This window comes from Rhinoderma darwinii, chromosome 11 (assembly GCF_050947455.1).
Source record: "Rhinoderma darwinii isolate aRhiDar2 chromosome 11, aRhiDar2.hap1, whole genome shotgun sequence".
Lineage (NCBI taxonomy): Eukaryota > Metazoa > Chordata > Amphibia > Anura > Rhinodermatidae > Rhinoderma > Rhinoderma darwinii.
Genome location: NC_134697.1, coordinates 35,758,036 through 35,784,084, shown reverse-complemented (window position 1 = coordinate 35,784,084; position 26,049 = coordinate 35,758,036). Strand labels below are relative to the sequence as shown.

The 26,049-nt window shown below is 43.0% G+C and overlaps 1 protein-coding gene across 1 annotated transcript in view; it reads right to left on the bottom strand.

Moving 5' to 3' along the window:
* Window positions 1-7,635: 7,635 nt before the first annotated feature.
* SFXN2 (sideroflexin 2) overlaps window positions 7,636-26,049 on the bottom strand; it is a 31,734-nt gene continuing 13,320 nt past the window's right edge. The window contains exons 4-12 of the mRNA XM_075841071.1: window positions 24,699-24,797; window positions 21,850-21,925; window positions 19,165-19,250; window positions 18,117-18,177; window positions 13,017-13,083; window positions 12,273-12,322; window positions 10,347-10,396; window positions 9,159-9,206; window positions 7,636-7,854 (exon numbers count right to left, since the gene is read on the bottom strand). Of these exons, the coding sequence (XP_075697186.1) occupies window positions 7,755-7,854; window positions 9,159-9,206; window positions 10,347-10,396; window positions 12,273-12,322; window positions 13,017-13,083; window positions 18,117-18,177; window positions 19,165-19,250; window positions 21,850-21,925; window positions 24,699-24,797 (637 nt within the window). The 3' untranslated portion in view covers window positions 7,636-7,754. The remainder of the gene's footprint in view (window positions 7,855-9,158; window positions 9,207-10,346; window positions 10,397-12,272; window positions 12,323-13,016; window positions 13,084-18,116; window positions 18,178-19,164; window positions 19,251-21,849; window positions 21,926-24,698; window positions 24,798-26,049) is intronic.

Sequence of the window (26,049 nt, the reverse complement as noted above, 5' to 3'; positions counted from 1 at the left end):
TTACTAAAATGCAACTGATGATTAACTAAACTAAAAATAAATATTGGTTACTATATTTCCAACCAGTCACTACATCCGACTTCATACAGCTATGGCTTACTAACACAGCTATTCCAAGGGGTAAACAACAGCAGCAAAGTGGATTTGTCAACCACGCCATAGTTGTAAAGGACTATAAAAGGTATGTTCACACAGGGAGGATATGCTACGTAAAAGCACTCAGCGTATCCGACCTGGGCGCTGCAGAGAATTCCGGCCGAAAAAAACGCATTACATTGTGGTGCAGTTTTTCGGACAGAATGTCCGCTGTGGAAAACTACACGTAACAAAAAAAAAGTTTCATACTTACGTAACCATGGAGACGCATCTCTGCCGCCGGCCTCTTGGGATGATGTTTCATCCCATCTGACTGCTGCAGCCAATCACAGGCTGCAGCGGTCACATGGGATGAAACGTTATCCGTGGAGGCTGGCATAGACGAAGAAGCACAGAATGGGTATGAGATTTTTTTTTTTTCTTCCTTGCGATTTTTGCCGCGAAATTGCAGCTTTTCCCCTGCAAAAATCACAACATCTGCTATTTGTTGTGGTTTTTACCTCCTCACTGAAGCCAATGAAGGAAACCCGGAGCAAAACAGCAGCGATTATGCAAATCCAATTGGCATGCTGTGGATTTAAAAAAACGTTTGAGCGTTTTTTTTTTTACGCTTATAATTTACGCAGAGCGTGGACGAGATTTGTGCAAATCTCATCCACTTTGGTACTTCTGTATTATGCTGCGGAAATCCACAGTATTTACGCTATGTGTGAACTTACCCTTAGGCTACAGCTAGCCTGTGGAGTGAAGGCCTTCAGGTGGTGAAGAATAATAACATAAGATGACTTAAATGTTGAAGAGCAAGTCTATTCTGATTTCTCTCAGGTTCAGTGTTGTCATAGGGACCTTCTATAGATTCACATCAATTAAAGACCGGTAAGAAGTAGATATTGTTATAAGGTCTTCATGGTAACAGAAAATGCTATCAGTATCTCTCAGTAGTTCTGTCTCAGGCTTTAGGCTTTTTACTTCAAGCGGTCATTTCTAAGCATATAAGGTATTAAAAAACAAAATTTTCACTTTTTTGATATACGCGAAAGAACTTTTTTTAATTTTTATTTTAGTAGGTAACCTTTAAGTCAAGAAACCCTCAAAATGAATATGGAGTACAACCAGACAGTAGGAGGATCTGAACACTTATGAATTATTTGTCAGATTTAGATTTGCTTCTGTAAGATCCGCCTTACCAAAAATTTGTACTGTGCCTCCCATTTTAGATAATAAAATCCAAACAGTAGATTAATTTCAATGGTTAGAAAATATGTATGTTTATATAGAGGACGTTCATCCAATATCTTTGGTAATGCCCTTAAAGAGTACTTGTCGTTCTAATTTTTTGGGCATAAATCAGTAAAACATGTTACAGCTTGTAGTTCCCCTGTAGTTACCAGCTTGTAGTTCTCCTTTCTCTGTCCTAAGGATCTCTATTATTATTATCATTGAGAAACCTAGTAACTAAGAAGTTGGTCTTCATTAAAATAATAATTGAATACCCAGAGTAGAGGACCATTAAAGTTTCTCTGCTTCCTCCTGCGTGTCTGACTCCTGCTGTGAGAGGGGAGAAGGGGGTGCACTCGACATCTGATTGGTCACCGCACAACTCTCCAGCTCCACACCAGGAAAAGACCGCCCACTCAGCAGTTATAGAGAAAATGTAATGGCAGGAAGGAGGTGAAGGGAAAGTGAGCCCTAATCTACCCACCGCCCTGTCCCTGCCTACTTGCAACGACCCGCCCTAGGCGACGAGGTACAACTGGGCGGCGGTCCCTACGCTGGCTAAGTGCACAGGAAGACAAACAGGGAACACGCAAGGGAAGGGGCAGTAGCCACGGAACGCCACGAGGAAACGGGGCGGCGAACGAACAGTCAGGACCAGGACGAAGGAGTACACCCGAGCGGGCACGGAGACAGAAGCAAGCCAGGGCAAGCAAAGCAGGTCAAGCAGAATTGCAGCAAGGCAGAAGCACGGCAGAAGCAGGCTGGAGCAAGCAGCAGTGGGGCCAGGAATCCAAAAGAATTACAAGCACTGAGGGAGAGCACAGGGCAGGTAATAAAGGGCAGGGGGCGGAGCTAACTCCGAGAGACCAGGCCGCGATAGGCTCTCCCACTCCTGAGCCTGCCACCCTGGTTGGTGGGAGATGGTGTCAGTCGAACAGGTCTGGCCTCAGGTGTGGATTGATTAATCCCAGGAGTATAGCTAGATGAAGTACCTGGCAGATCCCTAACAGTACTCCCCCTTTTATGAGGGGCCACCGGACCCTTACTAAGGGGACCCGGTTTAGTGGGGAAGAGGAGGTGGAACCTCCTGATCAATACCCCAGCGTGAACATCACGGGCAGGTACCCAAGTCCTCTCCTCCGGCCCGTATCCTCTCCAATGGACCAGGTACTGGAGGGAGCCCTGGACCATCCTACTGTCCATAATCTTGGCCACCTCGAATTCCACCCCCTCAGGGGTGAGAACGGGAACAGGAGGTATCCTCGAGGGGGACCAGGATGGGGAGCAGCGTTTAAGGAGGGAGGCATGGAAGACGTCATGTATGCGAAAGGATGGGGGGAGCTCCAGACGGAAGGATACAGGGTTGAGGACTTCAATGATCTTATAAGGTCCAATAAATCGGGGAGCAAACTTCCTGGACGGGACCTTAAGGCGCAAGTTCCTGGACGACAACCAGACCAAATCCCCGACGACAAACCGGGGGTTAGCAGAACGTCTACTATCCGCCTGAATCTTTTGTGCGCTCTGGGACGCCTCTAGGTTCTTCTGAACCTGGGCCCAGACAGTGCACAGTTCCCGATGAACCTCCTCTACCTCAGGATTATTGGAACAACCAGGGGAGACGGAGGAGAACCTTGGGTTAAACACGAAATTACAGAAAAACGGGGAGACCCCTGACGAGTTACTGACCCGGTTATTCAGGGAAAATTCAGCAAGGGGAAGGAATGAGACCCAATCGAATTGACAGTCAGAGATGAAACACCTTAAATATTGTTCCAGGGATTGGTTGGTCCTTTCCGTTTGGCCATTAGTTTCGGGATGGAAGGCGGAGGAGAAGGACAGATCAATCTCCAACTTTTTACAAAAAGCTCTCCAAAATAAGGAAACAAATTGTACCCCTCTGTCAGAAACGATATTGACTGGGGCCCCATGGAGACGCAGGATGTGTTTCACAAACAAAGACGCTAACGTCTTGGCGTTAGGTAGCTTCTTAAGGGGCACAAAGTGGCACATCTTGCTGAAGCGGTCGACTACCACCCACACCACCGACTTGCCCTGAGATGGAGGCAAATCGGTGATAAAATCCATGGAGATATGGGTCCAAGGTCTCTGGGGAATGGGCAAGGAACGTAGTAGGCCCGCAGGTCGGGACCTAGGGGTTTTGGACCTAGCGCAAACCTCACAAGCGGCGACGTAAGCCCTAACATCTTTAGGCAACCCAGGCCACCAATAGTTTCTGGTAATGAGGTGTTTGGTGCCCAAGATGCCAGGATGACCAGATAGAGCGGAGTCATGGTTTTCCCTGAGTACCCTCAGCCGGTATTGCAGGGGAACAAACAGTTTGTCCCCAGGGACGTTCCCGGGAGCTGCACCCTGATAAGCCGCGATATCAGAAGCTAAATCAGAATCCGTGGCAGAGACGATTATACCAGGGGGTAAAATACAAGCGGGATCCTTCTCGGAAGGAGGATTGGCCATGAAACTACGTGACAGAGCGTCAGCCTTAATATTCTTGGACCCAGCCCTATAGGTAACCAAGAAATTAAATCTGGTAAAGAATAGTGCCCACCGAGCTTGTCTAGGATTAAGCCTCCGGGCCGATTCTAGGAAAACCAGATTCTTGTGATCCGTAAGGACCGTTACCTGGTGTCTGGCCCCCTCCAGGAAGTGCCGCCACTCCTCAAAAGCCCATTTAATGGCTAGAAGTTCGCGGTTGCCAATATCATAGTTACTCTCCGTGGGCGAAAACTTCCTAGAGAAGTAAGCACAGGGGCGGAGATGGGTGAGGGAGCTGGTACCCTGGGACAAGACGGCCCCCACTCCCACCTCGGAAGCGTCAACCTCCACAATAAATGGCTCCTCTTGGTTGGGCTGAATCAGCACGGGGGCCGAGATAAAGCACTTCTTGAGAGTCTCAAAGGCCTGGACGGCCTCAGGGGGCCAATGGAGGACATCGGCACCCTTGCGGGTAAGGTCCGTAAGAGGCTTAGCGACGACCGAGAAGTTGGCAATAAATCTCCTGTAATAGTTGGCGAACCCTAAAAAACACTGTAACGCCTTAAGGGAGGCAGGTTGGACCCATTCCGCCACAGCTTGAACCTTGGCAGGGTCCATGCGGAATTCATGAGGAGTGAGGATTTGCCCTAAAAATGGTATCTCCTGTACCCCAAAGACACATTTTTCAGTCTTAGCAAACAGATTATTCTCCCGAAGGACCTGGAGCACCTTCCTGACATGCTCCACGTGGGAGGACCAGTCCTTGGAAAACACCAGTATGTCATCAAGGTACACAACAAGAAAATTACCCAGGTACTCTCTCAGGATTTCATTAATAAAATTCTGGAAGACAGCAGGGGCATTACACAACCCAAAGGGCATGACCAGGTATTCGAAATGACCCTCGGGTGTGTTGAACGCAGTTTTCCACTCATCCCCCTCTTTGATGCGGATAAGGTTATATGCCCCCCGTAGATCGAACTTAGAAAACCATTGGGCTCCCTGAACCTGATTAAAAAGATCCGGAATCAAAGGAAGTGGGTACTGGTTCCTTACGGTGACCTTATTCAGGTTACGATAATCAATGCACGGCCTAAGACCACCATCCTTCTTCCCCACGAAGAAGAAGCCAGCACCTACAGGAGAAGTCGAGGGGCGAATGAAACCCTTGGCCAGGCATTCTTGGATATACACCCTCATAGCTTCACGTTCAGGACATGAAAGATTAAATATCCTACCCTTAGGAAGCTTGGCACCAGGCACCAAATCGATAGCGCAATCGTAATCTCTATGGGGGGGCAACACCTCGGAGGCCTCCTTGGAAAACACATCGGCGAAGTCCTGAACAAACTCAGGAAGCGTGTTTACCTCCTCCCGGGGAGAAATAGAGTTAACAGAAAGACATGACATAAGACATTCATTACCCCATTTGGTGAGATCCCCAGTATTCCAATCAAACGTGGGATTATGCAACTGCAACCAGGGAAGGCCTAATACCAGATCAGACGATAATCCCTGCATCACCAGTACAGAGCACTGCTCCAAATGCATGGAGCCAACACGGAGTTCAAAAACAGGAGTATGCTGAGTAAAATAACCATTAGCAAGGGGGGTTGAGTCGATTCCTACTACAGGGATAGGATAAGGTAAATCAATACAAGGCATCTTTAGAGACATAGCAAATTCCACAGACATGATATTAGCAGATGAGCCAGAATCCACGAAAGCACTGCCCGTGGCAGACCGGCCAGCAAACGAGACCTGAAAGGGAAGCAAAATTTTATTGCGTTTCACATTAACGGGAAATACCTGTGCGCCCAAGTGACCTCCCCGATGATCACTTAGGCGCGGAAGTTTTCCGGCTTCTTATTCTTGCGCCTGGGACAGGTGTTCAGTAGATGCTTGTCGTCCCCACAGTAGAAGCAGAGACCATTCATTCTGCGAAACTCCCTACGTTGTCGAGGGGACATGGAGGCCCCGAGTTGCATAGGTACCTCCGAGTCCTCCGTGGAGGGGCGAGGAGACGGGACCTCGGGGGGAATCGCAGAAAAGTCAGAGGGGAGCACACTGAAGCGTTCTAGCTGACGTTCCCTGAGACGTCGGTCAAGTCGTACTGCTAGGGCCATAACCTGGTCAAGGGAGTCAGGCGAGGGGTAGCTAACCAGCAGATCCTTCAGGGCGTCAGATAATCCTAACCTAAACTGGCACCTTAGGGCCGGATCGTTCCACTGAGAAGCTACGCACCACTTCCTAAAATCAGAACAGTATTCCTCAACCGGTCTCCTACCCTGACGTAAGGTCACCAGCTGACTCTCGGCTAAAGCAGTCCTGTCAGTCTCGTCGTAAATGAGTCCGAGGGCAGAGAAAAAACGATCAACAGAGGAAAGTTCAGGGGCGTCAGGAGCCAAGGAGAAGGCCCACTCTTGGGGCCCTTCCTGGAGTCGGGATATGATGATACCCACCCGCTGGTTCTCGGAACCTGAGGAGTGGGGCTTTAGGCGGAAATACAGTCTGCAACTCTCCCGGAAGGAGAGAAACGTCTTACGGTCCCCTGAAAACCGGTCAGGTAACTTGAGGTCGGGTTCTAGAGGTGAGGTGAGGGGTACTACTAAAGCAGCGTCACCCTGATTGACCCTTTGGGCCAGGGCCTGTAGGGAGAGGCCCTGCATCTGCTGGGTCAGGGTCTCAAGGGGGTCCATGATAGCGTCAGCGTAGGAGAAATGGTAGACTAGGTAAGGGCTTGTAATTATGTAATGGCAGGAAGGAGGTGAAGGGAAAGTGAGCCCTAATCTACCCACCGCCCTGTCCCTGCCTACATGCAACGACCCGCCCTAGGCGACGAGGTACAACTGGGCGGCGGTCCCTACGCTGGCTAAGTGCACAGGAAGACAAACAGGGAACACGCAAGGGAAGGGGCAGTAGCCACGGAACGCCACGAGGAAACGGGGCGGCGAACGAACAGTCAGGACCAGGACGAAGGAGTACACCCGAGCGGGCACGGAGACAGAAGCAAGCCAGGGCAAGCAAAGCAGGTCAAGCAGAATTGCAGCAAGGCAGAAGCACGGCAGAAGCAGGCTGGAGCAAGCAGCAGTGGGGCCAGGAATCCAAAAGAATTACAAGCACTGAGGGAGAGCACAGGGCAGGTAATAAAGGGCAGGGGGCGGAGCTAACTCCGAGAGACCAGGCCGCGATAGGCTCTCCCACTCCTGAGCCTGCCACCCTGGTTGGTGGGAGATGGTGTCAGTCGAACAGGTCTGGCCTCAGGTGTGGATTGATTAATCCCAGGAGTATAGCTAGATGAAGTACCTGGCAGATCCCTAACAGAAAATGTGAATTTACAGAAGGGAGTAAAAAACCTAAATATGCAGATCAGATATAACATTTCTGTCTTCTCTACATTTAATATACATCTACCGCTGCCTAAGTAGGAATTGGGAATTTAGTTTTTTTATTTTATTTTTTTAGTTCGGACAGGTACTCTTTAAACTAAAATGAATAGAGGGTTGGATTCACAAGCATATTGATATCAAACCTCTGGTTTATTACTCTATAGTACATTGAATGAAAGGCAATGTCGGATAAAGATCTCCTGGAGGAACATTTTGTCTATCCATATTCACCGCACTTCTTCCGGGTGAAGAATGGACTCTTACAGCAACATCGTCTACTTCTGGCCTGTTCATCACACTATACATACAGATAAAGAAATACTGTAAACAGTAAATTGCTTGCTTAGATCTTGTACATATATATCATCGCACATATCTGCATAATCTCACAATTAACCAAGAAAAATGGCATACAAATCCTTCAGGAGGATATCAGTCAGTTTAAAATGAGTCTCTGTATTTTTGGCATATTTGAGTTTTAAAAGAGAATTATAGCATCATTTTAGGTTCAGAATACAACTGGTTCCCAGATTTTCAAGAGTTAATGTCCAGTGGTTACAAGCCTTTGTTAAAATAAACATATTGAACTTTGTCTCCATATTGGTTCCAGATGGAATCTCGAAGCTCAGGTTCTAGATGGTTCACGGCCATAGAACTGAAATAAAAGAAAATGTTACAGTAGGTTGTTAAGTACTTCAATAATTCTGAATTGTACAATTTACAATTATTTATTTTTTTACTGGATAAAATACCACAGCATGCTATATTATTCTAAGCATCTGTTTGCATTATGCCCTATCAGGGGTTCCAGTATTTTTTTTTAAAGGGCTGAATAGCAGAGTCTACATCGCTATACCTACCATAAAAAATAATGGCACCCTGATGGATCCCGTTATAGGTCAATGGGATCTGTCAGGATTAGTTTGTTCCAGTACAAAAACGGATCTTTCAAACTTGTCATGGCTCCCTTATGAACGGAGGCCATGATGCTAGTGTGAACAGAGCTTTACCATCAAAAAGGAAATGAAACTTGACGGAAAAAAAACTGTTGCAAGTGTGAACAGAGCCATTTGATCTCTACTGCTTATCAAAGTAGCATTCCAAACACAGATAAAGCATAGCTGAATCTACCCTTTAGTTTATTATTGCTACAAAATAAAACTATTTAAGAAGGCGCTATATATATATAGGATGAATGCTAATGTGCACTGTATAATAGAGTGCAACGTTGATACATAGCAACACTGTATCAGTATTACATTATAGACCATTGCATTGTACCTGTCAATAAACGGGTGCAATGCAACAAAGAGTCAATAGATTGCTGCAGCCAACTGCAAAAGATTGCTAGGGCCACATCAAGGTCTGTGAAAAACCAATGGTGTGTGGCCCTCAGAGTGTTGTTAGCACCTAAATAACAGCACTTTAGAGTGCCCACATTAACCGACAACCTATTACCAGCAGTAGCCATACAATAATCATTGGTGAGAGCGAGGACAAACTATCAGCCCTTACTGCGTGCTCGGTTTGGATGCTTCATCTTAGGGGGATGTGTGGTAGTGGACAATTTTCCCATTTTCCCCTCCTATAAATCAAGCCCTGCAGATATAGTGGCTAGGAAATAAAACAGGTCGGCTATACTTCACTGCGACAAGTTCAATTATTATCGTGTAAACCTATGTCAGACTTTTTTTTTTCGTTGTGAAGCCTCATGTTGTTTCTGTGAAAATCAATACGGACACATCTACAGCAAAGTCAATTACACAATTTTACTTTACTTATGTGGTTTTTAAATAAAATGTGGTCATCATATACTACAGGGATTACAACTGCAGCTTCATTGTGGGTACTTTTTTGTGATTTCAGTAAATTTCCCATATATTTTTGATCAACACAAAGCGAATACTTCTATTCAAATGAAGACACATTATGATGAGTAATTAGGAAAAAAAAAATTACCATCGCTGTGGAAACAATGAGCAGGCAATAGGGACCATGAACAGCAAGCTGTAAAACAGAAGACAGGCAGAAGACAGGCAATTAAGGCGTGGGGGTCGGATCACAGAAAAGAACACTGCTGCTTAAAATCGGAGTGAACCAATGACATCTTGCATGGAATCTCAAAACTCCCGCAATTGCCCTGCAGGAACCATCAGCAGAATACAGGAGGGGTCTGACCGATGCAGGAATCTACTAGCATATACCGTCAGCAGAATAGTCATGTTATCATGTCGCACCATATTTACGAACTCTATATCACTAAGGGAAGTGATAGGTAATAGGCAGGAAACAGCAATTAAAAAAAGCTAATTTAGTAATCGAGTAAATACAATGAAAGACAAAACAGTATACCAGACCAACATTGTATTGAATAGGTACAAAGTCTATTGATATGGATTTTAAACGTAAGCAATACCAGATGTTCATAGTCAGAAGATGCGGAGGATGCAGAATAAAAGGGGTTCTCCAACTTTCGATCAGATATGTCATGACCGGTAGATGAGTCGTGGCAACCCAGCTCTCGGCTGAGGTTATACATAGAAGGTAGGAAAATATTGTAGTTTTTATGTGCAGTGTTTAGTTCTCTGTATGTTCAATCAAAGTATATTAAATGAACACTCAAAGTAATACGGATACACTGGGGCAGATTTACCAATACTCTCTAAATTTTAGATAGTACAAACTTAGATGAGGCAGCAAATTTATTACAGTGACACATGCGGTGTGATAAATTTGGTACATCTTGCTAGACATGTTAGACACTTTTCTCTTCCTTACACCACCTCTTGGTTGGCTTAGATTACGCCAGTTTTTTCACCAAAAGTTTGGCACACAGCGTCACCTTTAAGCCATGCCCCCTTTTAGTCTATACCACACACATTACACATGGAGCCACAGACCCTTGTCGAGCACAGCACAAGAAGTGTCTAAAATAGTTAATTAATGGGGCGCATTTTGAGTAGTAAATCTGCCGCACTGGGTTATAACTAGTGCAGGGCATGAAGGAGCAGAGCATAACTTCTATCTTTGGCGAGTCATCCACTGCCTCCCTCCAGCCCTGCACTTGCCAAAACACAGTATATTAGTTCTTCCTTTAAGAAAACTACTAATGGTAGAAAATAGGAAAATTCTTGAAAATATACTTACAATCCACCTGCCAATGTGACTTGCAGGGGAGCATGGAGAAAACGGATTTTCTGTAAAAAAAAAACAAAAAAAAAAACTCTGAATTATACAAGTTTCAATTAAAATATTTTAACTAAAGGTTAAGATTTTAATTATTTGTAAGCGAGTTCTTCAGAATCGCTAATGGATAATTCTTGCAAGTTAAGTACTTGCTAGGCAATGGAGGAATAAGTTAGGGAGACTGAATAGCAAAAGGAAACACAGACACCGCTCCTCCATTCACTATGGAGGCGATTTATAGATTATATCAGAATTTAGACAACCTTCATTTCATAAGGGGAAGAGGTCTGCCAGCAGGGGTGCAGATTATTAATTACGTAAACAATGTTATTTATGCTGCGGTTTGGTAGAGAGGGGAGGCTGGCAGGAGATTTGTCTCGGCACATCTCCTGTTTCTTTAAAGGAATAATAATCATAGAAAATACACACTACAAAAATTTAAAACAATCTCGAAAATCTTCATTTCTTAGTAATTTCCTAATTTCCTTTGATCCTATTCTGCTTCATAATGCAATAAAAATTGAAAAATACATAAAAAAAAGTCTGCTATATGTATCCCAGGAGATCAGCCATGTCCCCTCCTCCTTCTCACAATACTCTGCCTGGCTGTGAGACAACTGGCTGCAGAAGGAACCTCCCCAATATTCAGTCTGCAATATTAAACAAAAAATAATAAGCCGGCCCCTTAGCTGTGTGAAAATTGAGATCAAGAGGAAATTAACACCAGTGTTCTTTGCAAGATTTATGTAAGACTTTGCTTCAGACTGACAAGTTTATTTCCGGTTTACTTTTACAATGAATTTCTAGGTTTAACGTTTCTTTGAACCCCTCGGTGACATCCGGCGTACTATTATGTTGGATGTATGCCATCACAATATGGTGCAGGCTTAGGAGCTAAGCCCACACCATACGCAGCGGGGTGCCAGCTGTTTCAAACAGTTGACATTTGCCTGCAACGGCCAGGTTTGGAGAATATTCAGGTCCCAACTGTTTAACCCCTCAGATGTCACGGTCAATAGCGACCGCGACACCTGTGCAGTTAGACAGAGGAATGGGGCTCCATCTGTACCCTTACGACTAAATCATGGGGTGCTGATCGGTTGCCATAGCAGCTGGAGGCCTATTGAAGGCCTTCAGGTCTGCCTTCTGTGATCTATTATTAAGACTTGCCAGAGGCATTGCTGTTTTTTGGTCACCTTGCTTCCCCCTAAAAAATTTAATAAAAAGTGATCAAAAAGTTGCATGCACCGCAAGACGGTACCAATGAAAAATGCATCTTGCCCCGCAAAAAACAATCCCTTGTACCGCTCAATCAATAAAAAAAAGTTATAGCTCTCAGAATACGTATTCATCTTTTTCTTTGTAACCGTAGTAAAACATAAATGGTAAACACCATAAAACCAAAAAGCAATGGGGAAAAGTGCAGTTTTTTTCACATTCTACCCCACAAATATTTTTTGTTCCAGTTCTCCAGTACATTATACGGTACATTAAATAAAGCTCATGACATTTACGTATAACGAATGCCATATTGAATGCCACATAGTGGCATATGTCATCCATAGGCTCCCACATGGTATACTCTATTTACAGGATCTTGTAGTATCGAATAGCATAGTCTATTTAATACCTAAAATATAAAAAGGTATACTGACGTATACCGGCCCAACGGAGAAAAAAGGAGACTATTTTTATCCTCTGTTGGGCTAATGTGCTTTCCTGGCATACGCGCTAAAATCGTGAATTGAACTGGACTTTATTCGGTACAATGTTGTAGTGTACATACATATTTTGTAGAGTAATTGTTATAATGAACAGTATTCACACATCGGTAGTACATTACTCAGAGGAAATCAGCTGTAAAGAACATGGATGTTTACCACTTACCTTCATAAAGGGAAACGCCTCTAATCTTTGCATCAGAATAGGCAGCAAGACTGAAATGAAACACAACATAATAATAATAATGAGACAAATAGAAGTTGCTGTTACTAAAGAAAAAAATATTGTTGACAAACTATAAATATATAAAAATATCGGCCACATTGTTTTGCCTGACGACAGATATTCAAGCATGTTGGTAACGCAGTCCGTCCGATCATTCATTATAATTTAGACCAAACATTTTCTAATATGTTTGGTGACCTTACCAACAGAAGAATAAGACCAAAATCTAACAGACTGACTTGATCAAATCTAAAGTAACTTTGCAAATAGTCTTAATTAAAAATTGTTTAATGTCTACAGCTCCTTTGTAGGCCTATGTGTCTACATGGTAATAAACTACAGCCATGTGTACGGTCATCCAGCAGTCATATTGGCCTCCATCTGTCAGCTTCTAACCTAGCGTTCACAAGACATAAAGGACAGATGAAAGAAAGTATGACTAAAGTATCAGACTACGCAGTCTGTTACCATGACGACAAGTAGGTCTGCATAAGAGCAGTAGACCCAAAACTATAGATTTTTAAACATGACTATTTGCAAAGTGGACCTTCCCTTTAACAATGGGTGTGGCTGAAATGACCGAATTCAATAAGTAGAAGATGATTGATAATCTTTTTGCAGTAGACTTAAAAGTTTGTAATATAATTTTGTCTCTTCCAATAATGTGCCAATAATCATACTTACTCATCCCTGGAGCAGCCATTGCAATTCTGGAGACTACCACCTGACTAATCCCCTTCAAGGCAGCTTTCTAAAATCACAAATTCGTTGTAAAAATTTAGATATTGCAGAACTAAATATATACATAAATTAAGGTGTAATGCCATATTCCTTTTTTGTCTACATATATGTTGGACAGAGTTGGGAATGTTTTTTTATATCAAAATTTCACCCCAAGCAAGCAACTTAAAGATGGCCTATCACTTCCAGTAATAGGAGACATTTATAATTTAGTGATAAAGGCAAGCCCTTTATAAGCGGAGACCACTTCATCTGAAGTCGGCTCTCCACATAAGGCAGTGAGAAGTGCAAGCATTGAGACTTCATGCTTCTGAGCTAGGAGAGTCTACACTGAGGAGGAGACGGAGTGTGCAGCGAAGATCTCTGCTGCCAGGGTATATAGGGGGTGCAGAGGTTGCAGTTGCGCCCTGAAGCCTGAGAGGGCACGAAGTCCCCTCAGCCGCATAAGAAGTCACCAGTATTAAAAATAATATATGGTGAATGGGGGCCCTTGCATTAGGGCCCTGGAGATTGAAGTTACGCCTCTGTCTGCTGCTATCTTTCTTCATGCTGATTGTTACTATATTAGCAGCAATGTAAGATGAATGCCTGTGTATTATGGAGCAGAGGTGGTCACTGGATAATCTGAGGAGTCTCTCACTTATAAAACACCATAAATACAAGGAAGGTAAATCCTGTCACATCTTTTGTACCACTTTCTCCTCAGTGGCGGCTGCTGGTTCTGTGTGTATGTAGTGAGAGACTCAGATTAACCCTTTACAAGCAGTAGTGTCCTTCTCATCTAGATTATTAACCCGTTACAAGCAGCTGTCTCCTCCTCCTCTAGCAGATTAAAGGGTTTGACCACTTTCTTATAAATAGATTTAATTAAACATAGGCTGTAAAGTTGTAAAGATTACTAATACACATTTATTTGAATTCTGCTGAATTTCCGATATCTCCTGTTACTGTGCCCCCAACATACTCTACTGGTAATGTGTCAATTCTCATCCATTTGACATCGTGCCCCGGGAGAGAGGGGAGGGACCCACAAGTCCATGGCCCTTGTCCTTTGGTTTCTACTGCGGATGTTCTAAATCCTCTTTTCTGCTATTTTTCTGCCTGATGCATGCATAGTAGAAACAGTGAGTTTATACAGAGTTTGTTATAGTAAGTTTAAGGGGTTAAGTGGTTTGACAGAGGGAGGGGGCTCCCTTTGTCACCCATAGGCGGCCCGCTAATGTAATAACAGGCCCCCGAAACGTTGCCATGGCAGCTGGGGGTCTAACATAGGCCCCCAGGGTACTAATGAAAACTACATCTCGTCCCACAAAACGTGGTGCAGTTTTTTGGGCGGGATGTCCGCTACGGAAAACACCAGTAAAAAAAAAACAAAACACAAAACCTTATACTTGCTCCTTATGCAATCAAACCTCCTGGATGATGCTACAGCCCATGTGACCGCTGCAGCAGTCAAGTGGAATGTCAGCCCAGGAGGCCAGCCTTGATGGAGTATAAGGCCATGTTCAGACGTGGTGGAATTTTTCCGCTGCAAATGTTGGTGCAGATTCGGGGCAATTACGCAATGAATCTGCACCAACATTTGCATATTTGACAGGTAATTCAGACATTGCAGATATCACAGCGGACTTGCCACAGATTTCAGTATTTGCATTGCAAAGGCTGAAATCCGCAGTGAAATTCCGCTTCTTCTTCGCAATGTAATGAGCATGCTGCGGAGGAAAAATTTGCACCGCAGTCTAATTTCTGCACAGTTGTTTTCTGCAACGTCTGAACTAAGTTTCCTAAAAATGTATAGAAAGAAATGTAAAAAACTTCTGCTGCAGAATTCCACTGTGGACTGTCTGCAGCGGAATTCAACAGCAATTTGTAATGCTGGGGGTAGGGAAACAGACAAGTGAGCCCTAATCTACCCGCCACTCTGTCCCTGCCTACTTGCAACGACCCGCCCTAGGCGACGGGGTACAACTGGGCGACGGTCCCTACGCTCAATAAGTGCACGACAGACAAACAGACAAGGGTACACAGAAGCTAAGGGAAATGGGGCAGTTGCCCACGGCAACACCGTGAGCAACAAGAGTAGTGAACAAGCCGTGTCAAACCAGGAGTGTACGAGGTACCAAACGCAGAGCAGGAGAGTAGTCAGTAAGCCAGGGTCAATATGAAGCAGGGTCAAATAGTTCAAGAAGCTGCAGCAGGGCCAGGAAACCAAACGAGAAGAATCACAAGCAAGGAGGAACAGGAAAGGCAGGTATAAATAGACAGAGGGCGGGAGCTAGCTCCGTCTGGCCAGGCTGTGATAGGCTCTCCCACTCCTAAGCCTGCCTTCCTGAGTGGTGGAAGATGGAGTTAGTCTCCCAGACATAGAAGCAGGTGCAGACTGATTACCTATGGGCATTGACACAGAAGCTGTGCCTGGCAGATCCTTTAACAATCTGCCACGTCTGAATGTGCCCTAAAAGAACGGGTAAGTATGAGCATGCTTTTTTTTCTTTTAAGTTGCAATTCTTGTGGCGAAAATGCAGTTTTTCCGTTGCAAAAATCATCTGCTATTTGTTGCGGTTTTTACCTCCTATTGAATTCAATGTGGAAAAGCTGCAATTCCGGAGCATAAATTGACATGGAGCGAATTTAAAAAAACGCACCGCAGGTCAATTTATGGGCTTGTTTTCGGCGCATTATTTACGCTCTGCTTCTACTGTATTGCGCTACGGATTTTTTGCAATGAAATACGTTGCAGAAAATCCGCAGTCTTTATGCTACGTATAAACATACCCGAATACTGATTAAATCAAAGTTGATCATAGGAGTCGCTGTCAGCCGAGCCGTCAGTCTAGCTCATTGATGGATTTGGCTTACAACTATGTTATGCAGCTTCTTTGTATAGTAAATAAAAGTTGCAGATCTAAACTAACATTTTTTTTAAATAAAACTATATTAGAAAAATGTTCAGGATGCCACCGCACATAAATTGCATATAAAACGGCATTAAAGGTTTTACGCCGGGTCGTTGAGGGGTTAAATAAGTACATCCTAGCTTTCTTTCAATGGCGTTTCAATCCTTCATCTATACCAAAATAGCTGATAGACTTTAGTGGTATATTATAATTTAAATCCACCAAATGTCATTGGCAATGATATAATTAAAAGGCAGTGAAAATCCCCCCTTTGTGTTCGGGTAATACAATCGATAAGAACAAGACTGGAATTACTACGCCTCTTCTATTAGGGTATGACTTTAATGTGAAAGATTTGTTTTTTGTTTGGCGACATGAATATGGCAGAATCAGCGTTGTATTCATCGACAATCGTTTGCACAGTTTGCAGGTGTGTGCTGCCCTCTGTCTGCGGATTACTGTAATAACACAGCAGATACTTTACACCAGCACTTCAGTATGGCTGCACTGCAGTAGAAATTTAGGTTCTTCTAGATAGTCTGTATTCCCCATCTAGACTCTCTATTGCTGTAGAACATATGACAAGTAAAGACGCCTCACAGCTACACTGCAGGCCTACATACAAAAAATATATTTGCTACCACAACTAGTATTCTTAATCTGAAAAATTTAACTGGCTGTGGTTAAAATCTATATAAATATTAACTCCTACGCATACTTTTAGCTCAAAGAAGCTTGGATAGGGGGTGAAGCAATACAGCACTGTTTTCAGACACTGCTTTGTTGACTGTTTTGCACACTCTCACATGGGCGGTTTTAGAGAATTCAGAGGTTTGGTTTAGGGCTTGATTTGATTTAGGGGTCTGGGATCTGAATTTATTTAGAGGTCCCGTCTAGTTACACACTGGCTTTCAACTGTATCCGCATCCTCAGGCACTATTCTTTTTGCGGTATAGTATTTGGAGACTTTAGAAAGAGCACTGCAGGTACAGTAATGGCGGCACCTGGTGTAGCACTAGTGAAGTAGCACCAGGCACAGTATTGCTGGTAGCAGCAAGATGGCAGTGTTAGGAGGGCAACGGAATGGGGGTTTGTGTTGCTATAGAGGTTGGGGATGGCCTGCAGAAGAGAGAGGTCAAAAATGTATGGGCAGCAAACTTTGAAGTTGTTGGGAAAAGTTGTCATGGAGGTCTTGGCTGGATGGAGAAGAGGAGGAAGACAACGACTTCAATCAGAGAAGACATCACCTGTGAGCCACTGGATTTAATAGTTATGTATTCTACCTGTTTCTGATCAGTACTGTATTATCTTGTGTAGTCTGCAGTGTGAGGATACTGGCATCAGACCACTATATGGTCACTCTATGGCGGTAAAATTTGCTATATTGGTACTTTGATAGTGGTAGTGTACACTTGTCCCTAACGGAAAGACCGAGTAGACATCCATGCGTGAATGTGTGAGCGGGTATTTCTGTGTTCGCCTTTTATTTTCCTTCTTGTCTTGATGGTGGGGCTTACATATTTAAGGGAGTGACAAGGAGCGTAACCAAACATATAAAAAAAAAAAGGTTCTACTTTCTAATTTACATAAGAAATAAGGCAGTTAAAGATGCCCTAACGTCTTATATGCAAAGTCTAGAATTATTCTATTTACTTTTTAGCTGGGAGCGTGAGTTGTTAAATAAACATGCAGCATAAGAATTGGCGCGTTGTACTATGGAAACTGGGCATTAGCTGGTAGTAATGGGAAATTCTTAAGTGCAGCTTCCAAAGTACTAAGCCAGGGGTGCAATTTAGGGCTGATCACTTCGGGCATTCAGCAATCCCACCTTGTTTCAGTCAGGAAAGTGAAAAAAATAAATAATATACTTTACTTTTTGACATGCTTTCTACACTTTGGTGATGGATTTAATGCTTTACATAATGCCCAGTAATTCACTATTGACAGGGCAACGGCAAGACCTATTTTAAATAGAATTTGTCCCGGTTACAGGTTCCCTAGTACAGATCTGTCACATTTTGGGTGAATGTGGCTGAGCTGCAATACCAGACAGACCATAAACAAGTGCGGTGCTGTTTTTGAAGGTCTGTTTCCTGGCTCCTCAATCATCGGTGTATAGTGAAATGTCTCAACAGGACGTTCTTACCCTTGAGTGTCCAAGCTTATTATCATTTTCATCCGTGACTGAAATACCATTAAGAATTTCCCTAAGCAAAAACACAAGTTATGACATCAGTTCATAAAACAGATATTCTCCCCAAAAATATATCTATCTTTTATAGAAAGATGATGAATATCTGCATTGTTATTGACTTGGTCTTTATCAATGGTCTCACTCATCGATGGTAATTCATGCAAATACAAGTCATGCAAAACAAACCATAGACAAATGGATGTGTAAAACTGCCCAACGATAATTCTAAAAGACTCGCACTTGACCAATGTCTGCTGAAAATTTAGGATTTTTGACTATTAATCGTGTGAAATTATAATTTTAGACTATGGCATAATTCATTGATCATAACTGATCGTTCGCTACGCTATGATTTTGTACTTGTCCCCTAATTTTTTTTTATCTACAGGTGTCCCCAGTTCAGTTTGGCATGTTGGGAAAATTCATTTAATTATAAATCTCCTTGATTTAGTGTATATACAAAATATAGTGTATATACAAATATAGTGTATATACAAAAAATATATATTGAACAGGTTATATAAAGTTATTGAACAAGTTAGAAAACATTCTCTGTTATTACCAGCTTATAAATGATCCATTTTAGACAAGAACTGGCTCCATACATAAAGGGGTATTCCCAACTTGCACATTTATTGCATATTAAACGGGATATGCCATAAATGGGGGGTCACGCTTCGCATGCTTAACTATTTCTATAACTCCCATAGGAATAAATGGAGAGCGCACACCTATCCATTCATTCTCAGCCTAGATGTGACGGTCGCCTCACCAGGACGGTGGTTGAGTGACTCCTAGGGATAGCTACGGGTCCCAGACCTAGGACCCGCATTTATCAGACATTTATAGCATATCCGGTGGATATGCCATAAATGTTTATATTGGGAACATCTCTTTAAGGCGATACACAATGAAAAATAAGTGGCAGTCTGTGAACAGAGTATACGAATATTAATTGGGTGAACAATTGGAGGTAGATATAGTTTGGGGTTGAACTTACTGTTGTCTCATCATAGGAATGTTTACACAATTGGCCGCAGCAACAGCAGCAAAAGGAACCCAACGAGCAATCAATGGCGGCGCTTTCTAAAATCACAAGAGTTTATTTCAATATCTTAGAAAAACAATGGTCAACCAAAGAGTCTTACCACTGGATCTAGTCATGAAATGTAAAATCTAGCACCTTTGTTGCATATGTTTATTACGGCTTCTACATAGTGGTCTGTGCTATGTAGAAAGCAAAAACCTCCAATAGGGTTCCCAGAAACCATCAAAAAGTTGCTGTTACCAGATCTGTTAGTCAGATTAGGTGTCCTGTTGTGAATGGGTTGTGGCTCGGATTGGCTGTGCATGCCACTGTGACAGCAAACTGCAAACTTTGATACTGAACTGCGCTTTTAGTAGAACTAAAGTTCTGTTTCCACTGGAGGTAAAGCTTCCATTTTTAAAAAGTGCCAGAACAGATTATTATCATTAATCCCTGATGGTTTCCATTGACTTAACAGGTCTGTCAGATTTCCATTTTTATTTTTTTTTACTCGATAGAACGGTATTATTTTGCCCAGCTTAGAGCAAAGAAAACTGGACAGAAAAAAACCACAAGTGTGAACAGAACCTTAGTACATTTCAAACAGAAACAAAGTTACACCACCATCTAATTCACATGCCATTGTGTTGCCAAGTTCCCATGAAGCCCTGGCATCAACTGTGTTGCCCTTGAAGAGTGCCAATTTTGTTGATCTGTATAGAAACAGTCTCCTGCTACACAACGAGGAATGACCAGCAAATGGGTAGGAATAATACACCTATAGAGAGCTGGGTTTTGTTTGTTTTTTTGCAATTATTGTGCCATCCAAAAGTTACTTTTTTTTCTGCAACGATCTTCAGTATGTAACTGTAAGGCTACATTCACATGAACGAGACAGATTTCCGCGCGTAAAAAATGCGAAAAAAATCTGTCCGTGTGCTTTGCAAGTGGCATGTGTTTTTCACGAAGTCGCAATCGCTTTTTTTTTTCCCAATGTAATTGATGTGTAAAACACGGACAGCACCCAGATGTACATCCTGGTGCGGTCTGTGGTTTTCACGCACCCATTGACTTCAATAGGCGGCTAGGTGCGTGAAAACGCACCAATATAGGACATGCAGTAAGTTTCACGCAACGGACACTCGCTGCGTGAAAACTCACGCATGTGTGAATGGCCCCATTAAAATCAATGGGGCTGTATGCTGTGCGTTATTTCACGAGATTCACGTCCATGTGAATGAGCCCTAAATGTATTCCTGAGTATAGGTGGTTTGTTTAAACATTCAATGTAAGACCTTAATGTAAGTTTAATTTTAACTTGTTAATGAGTTACCTAAAAAGGACTCTACTAGATCACTTAGAAAGGTTGTGCCGTTAAATTTTAGTGAATGCAAAATCTATATAATAGGCAAAAAGTTAATAATCAACGATAAACAGTCAGGAGTGTATATTGATTACAGGGGGCTAAATCAAAATCCTGTTTTATTCCACCACACCCTTCTTCCCTGGATAGGAGACCTTGAACTCGTAGGAAAGAAGGATGGTATTACCCCCTTCCCCTTTTGAGAGGTGCCCGTCTTGGTAAACACTACTAATAAGGACAGAGGATATGACCATCTTGAGCTGTGGCCACCTTTTCATGGAGCCCATAGCAGCTGCAAGGTCTACGAAGTATGTTCTTGTGAGCAAATATAAGGGTATGTTCACACAGCCTATTTTCAGCCGTTTTTCGTGCCTTAAACACCCTGAAAAACACAGGGGCTGAACGCCTCCAAACATCTGCCCATTGATTTCAATGGGAAAAACTGTGTTTCGTTCCCACGGGGCGTTTTTACACGCCGTTTGTAGAAACGGCATGTAAAAATTCCCCCGTAAAAAAGAAGTGCATGCCACTTCTTGAGCTGTTTTTTGAGCCGTTTTTCATTGACTCAATAGAAAAACAGCTCCAAAAACAGCCGTAAAAAAACGCCACAAAAAAAGCAAGTTGCTTATAATACAGCTGAAAATCAGGGGCTCTTTTCCCTTGAAAACAGTTCCAAATTTACGGACGTTTTTGGTTTGCTGTGTGAACATAGCCTAAGGCATAATTTACACGAGCGTAATATACGCGCGTGCTTTTCACGCGTGTCGTACGCACCTATATTATTCTATGGGGCAGTGCAGACAGTGCGTGAATTTTGCGCAGGGCGAGTGCGTTGCGTAAAACTCACGACATGCCCTTTCTTTGTGCGCTGTTCGCGCATCACGCACCCATTGAAGTCAATGGGTGCGTGAAAACCACGCATGCCGCATGGAAGCACTTCCGTGCCAACTGCGTGATTCGCGCAACAGCTGTCAAACTCTGAATGTAAACAGAAAAGCACCACGTGCTTTTCTGTTTACAAACATCCAAACGGAGTGTCATAATGATGGCGGCTGCGCGAAAATCTTGCAGCCGCGCATCATACACTGATGACACACGCAGCTGTTAAGTGCCTTTTGCGCATGCAAAACGCCACATTTTTTGCGTGCGCAAAACGCACACGCTCGTGTAAATCAGGCCTAAGAGTAATGGTAAGGTAAATAGAATTGTGGATAATTTGCAGAGGGCAATGGTGAGCATGAACTTGCATTGGACAGAATATAATTGTTTTCTTTAACATGAAAGCACTTCCATACCTTAGTATACAGGTTAAGTCCAACAGCAGTGGCTAGAGCAGTACCAGTGGCCGTCAGGTAGGCAACTCCAATCTGGCTGCAAGTGTAAAACAGCACATTTTCATATAACACGTAATCTACATTTAACGCTTGCCAAAATCTTACAAGAAACAAAGATGTGAAAAAAAATGTACGTGAGAATTGGCCGTAGACATATTTTTGTCAGAAGATCCCGTCAAAAGTGTCGACACTGATGTCTATGGGGACTGCTGGAGGTATCTGACAGTCACTTATATACCTCACTCTATAGTGGGTCAAACAGTTGTGTTAATGGAGGGGTTACAAGGACTGTCCAGTCAGAACATGATGTTAGGGCTGAATAGCTATATTCAGCCTTGACATCCTTTCTCCTGTAGGATTGCGCTGGTGGCTTTCAGAGATGGATTTTGCCATTTCTTTTAGACTACTGCTTCTCCCCAATATTAATATGGGAGTGTTAGTTTGAGAGTGTGCTGATGCTTTTAGTTTGGCCCCATGCACACGAACGTGCTTTTGTGGCCACAATTCCCCCGAAAATCCAGGAGAATTGCGGCCCCATTCATTCCTATGGGGCCATGCACACGACTGTGGTTTCCACAGTCCGTGCATGGCCCAAGAGCCTGGACCGCAGAAAGAACAGGCTTGTCTTATTACGGCCGTGTTCTGCGGTCCAGGCTCATAGGAAAAAATCACGGCCGTGCACATAGCTACGGTCGTGTGCATGAGGCCCTAGATCTCAGCACAGTCTAAGTGAATGCAGAGGGTGGTCAAAGTTGGTGACGTCACTGAGAACGGCAGGAGCCAGGGGGAATGAAGATTAGGTGAGGTTTTTTTAAAAAACAAACAAACCAAAAACATCAACCATTATTTTTAATATTATGGTGGGCCTAGAATGATTGACCAGATGTCAAACTGGACAGTTGGCTGAATGATCTGTCTAATAAGGTATCTCATATCTATGGTCTGATTTCTGCTGCATTTTTTGGAAAAATTACAGGACAATATTTTGAGAGGCTGATGGAAGAATGACTGTCGGTGATCACATGGAGTTATACTAAAATAATCATTACGTTTATTGCGAACATCCAATTTAATAGTTTTCATTTCATTATGTTCTACATTTATCTATTGGGTAACACATTTTCCCAGGGAAATGCTGGGTGCGGTGTCCATCCTTCCTCACAACTTGTCTTTCGAAGAAAACCAACTCCTCTTGTTTTCTTTCATTGTTAAAAAAAGGAGCATGACTAATTTTGAGTTAAAAGGCGATGTAAACATTTGACATTTTTATGTAAAAAAAAAATGCCTGTCAGTGTGATTGGTGCAACTTTATAATTAGTTTTTATTAAAAATTATTTTTACTTTTTGAGATACAGCTTCTTTGTATTCTCTATACAGAGCAGCTGTATTGTACGCTGAATCCTATACCCGTCAGGTCCGCGGCGCTGACTGGTTCAGTGAAAGCGGGTCCTGCTTCTCTCTGACATGCAGGATCAACCTGTTATCCATCACATCTGAGTTCATAACTTAGATGTGATAGATTGCAGGTCGTTCCTGTGTGACAGAGACAGGCAAGACCCGCTGACACTGAACCCATCAGGTACGCAGAATTTTTAATAAAAGCACATATGTTTCTTTCTCCCTGTTGCACGAACAATCAATGGAATTATTTAGTCTCTCCCATATTGGTACGTGGTGCAACCAATAGATGCAATTGTGCAAAGGAGTCCCTTAGATCTATTCACAGGGTGTATGGAAAAAATGCCCCAAGATATACAATATCGATTTACATCAAAAGGCAGAAATTTTCCTTTGTCACCCAAAATGTAATATTGTTTTTTTCTTGGGTTGTACACCCCCCTACCTGTTCCGTGGTTCAGCAGGGGTCCATTCTACTTTCCAGTATGGGGACTGGGAAACCTCTTTGTCCTTTTTTAAATAAAATATTTTATTTTTTTAAAATATTGTATTTTAAAAAGGACAGAGGTTTCCCAGTACTCATAATGGAAAGTAATGGACCCCCACTGAACCACGGAACGGGTAGGGGGGTGTACAACCCAAGAAAAAGCAATATTAAAATTTCTGCCTTTTGATGTAAATCGATATTGTATATCTTGGAGCATTTTTTTCCATATACCCTGTGAACAGATCTAAGGGACTCCTTTGCACAATTGCATCTATTGGTTGCACCACTTACCAATATGGGAGAGACTAAATAATTCCATTGATTGTTCCTGCAACAGGGAGAAAGAAACATATGTGTTGATCTATATCTACTTTGTGCGCATGTATGCACATTTTTTTTATATTTTACAAGTAAAAGTTATATTTTAATTAAACCTACCCCAGTGATAACATTACAAAGGTCCCATGACAATCAATAGACTGTCTGTCTGTGTAAAGGCATGGACGTGCCGGGTCACCCAGGGCCCCTCTCCACTATGTGTAAAAGACGGGGGCCATAAATGGGGAATCCCATTCTATGAAATCAGAATTCATTAGCAGGGTGTAAACTGGGTTTGGTAATCCCTTAAATGTCCTGCTACCTGTGTAGAGAGCATGTTCCAGAAGAGACTCCCTGACCATTTCATACTTGTACCTAATAAGACGACCGCTCTTTGTATTTATTTATTTATTTCAAGTCAACATTGTTATCAGCAAAAACATTTCCTGAGCTTTACTATGGAGGTGCCTTTTTTATATCAGAACATCCGCCTTCAAAACTTAGAGACACGGGAATTCATAGGCAGCAGAGTAGTAAATAATAAGAAGTGAAGAACCCATAAAACATTGTGTGAGAGAGATACGAAGTAACATCGATGAGGACTTACCCCGGAGTGATGGGAGAAGCCGCATTTCGGTTGGTGTAGTTTACAAGTGCATTAAAAGACTGGTTAACCCACTGCCAAAACACTACTGCAGGAACTGTCCTGTTTAAATGTACAACAAAAGAGTTATAAAGATCTATACAACTAATGACTTTATCAGATTAAACTAAGGCAATGTTCACAGATTCCGTCACATTTGATGCAAAAAATAATGCTGCATGCGGCACTATTTTTCAAGTCAAAATGACAGCCCCCAATTGAACCCTTGTAAATCAATGGGGTCCGTCGTTCGGCTGATGTGTTGTGGTTTCCGATATTAACGGAAACCCCCACGCAAATGTGAACAGAGCCTAAAACATACAGATTGATGAAACCTGTTTAATAATAAATGGAAGTAAATATTATATAAGATGAATACAGATGTACAATGGTTGTTTTACAACATTTTTTAAAAGGTACGTACAGGGCTGCCAACGTCGTATTACATAAATGATGGGATAAATTAGGTTATTAGTATCATTAGGTCAATATAAATCAGTTGTTACAAAACTGGTAGGCGGCTCACTCAGAGTAGAGTTGTGTCTTCTTCCAAGATGATGGTGATAAAATAAAAACGTGAAAATCAGCAGAACTGCAGATTATGGCCCCACAAAGTTACGCTATGATGCCCACATTAGTATTGTAATAGGGTTTGGCATTTACCAACTGTAATCGTTCATTTATCCGTAGATGACAGGTCATCAAGGCATCATGCACACAGCCGTGCCCGCAATCACGGTCCGCGATTATGGGCATGGCTGGCTGCAGAAAGCCATCCGCATTTTCGGCCCGTACTCCCATATAAAGTACTGCAAATGAAATTGGACATCACATCCCAAGCCTAGGCCTGCAACCAGTGTCGGCACAAACTATCAGAAGGCGTTTGCACGATATTGGGCTACGAGCCAGACATCTAGCTACAGGTGTTCCATTGACCACACATCACTGCTCCCAAAGGCACAGCAAGATGGCAATGGAGGCTGGAATGGAGGACCCCTCTAATCTTCATTTCAGGTACACTAACAGCTCGGCGTTACATTGATTTGGTCGTGGAACCAGTGGTACGTCTGTTTCTACAATGTCCCAGAAGACAATTTTTCAACAGGACAACGCCAGGCCGCATGTTGCTCGTGCTACTGTGAGCAGCCAGCCTGGCCTATACGTGCTACAATGGCCTGCAGCGTCTCCGGACTGGTCTACCATCGAGCACATTTGGGATGTCATTGGTCGGCAATTGCAAAGGGAGCTGCCAGCAGGCAATCTTGATAATTTGCGTGCCCAAGTGCATTCAGCGTGGTATAACATTCCTCAGACA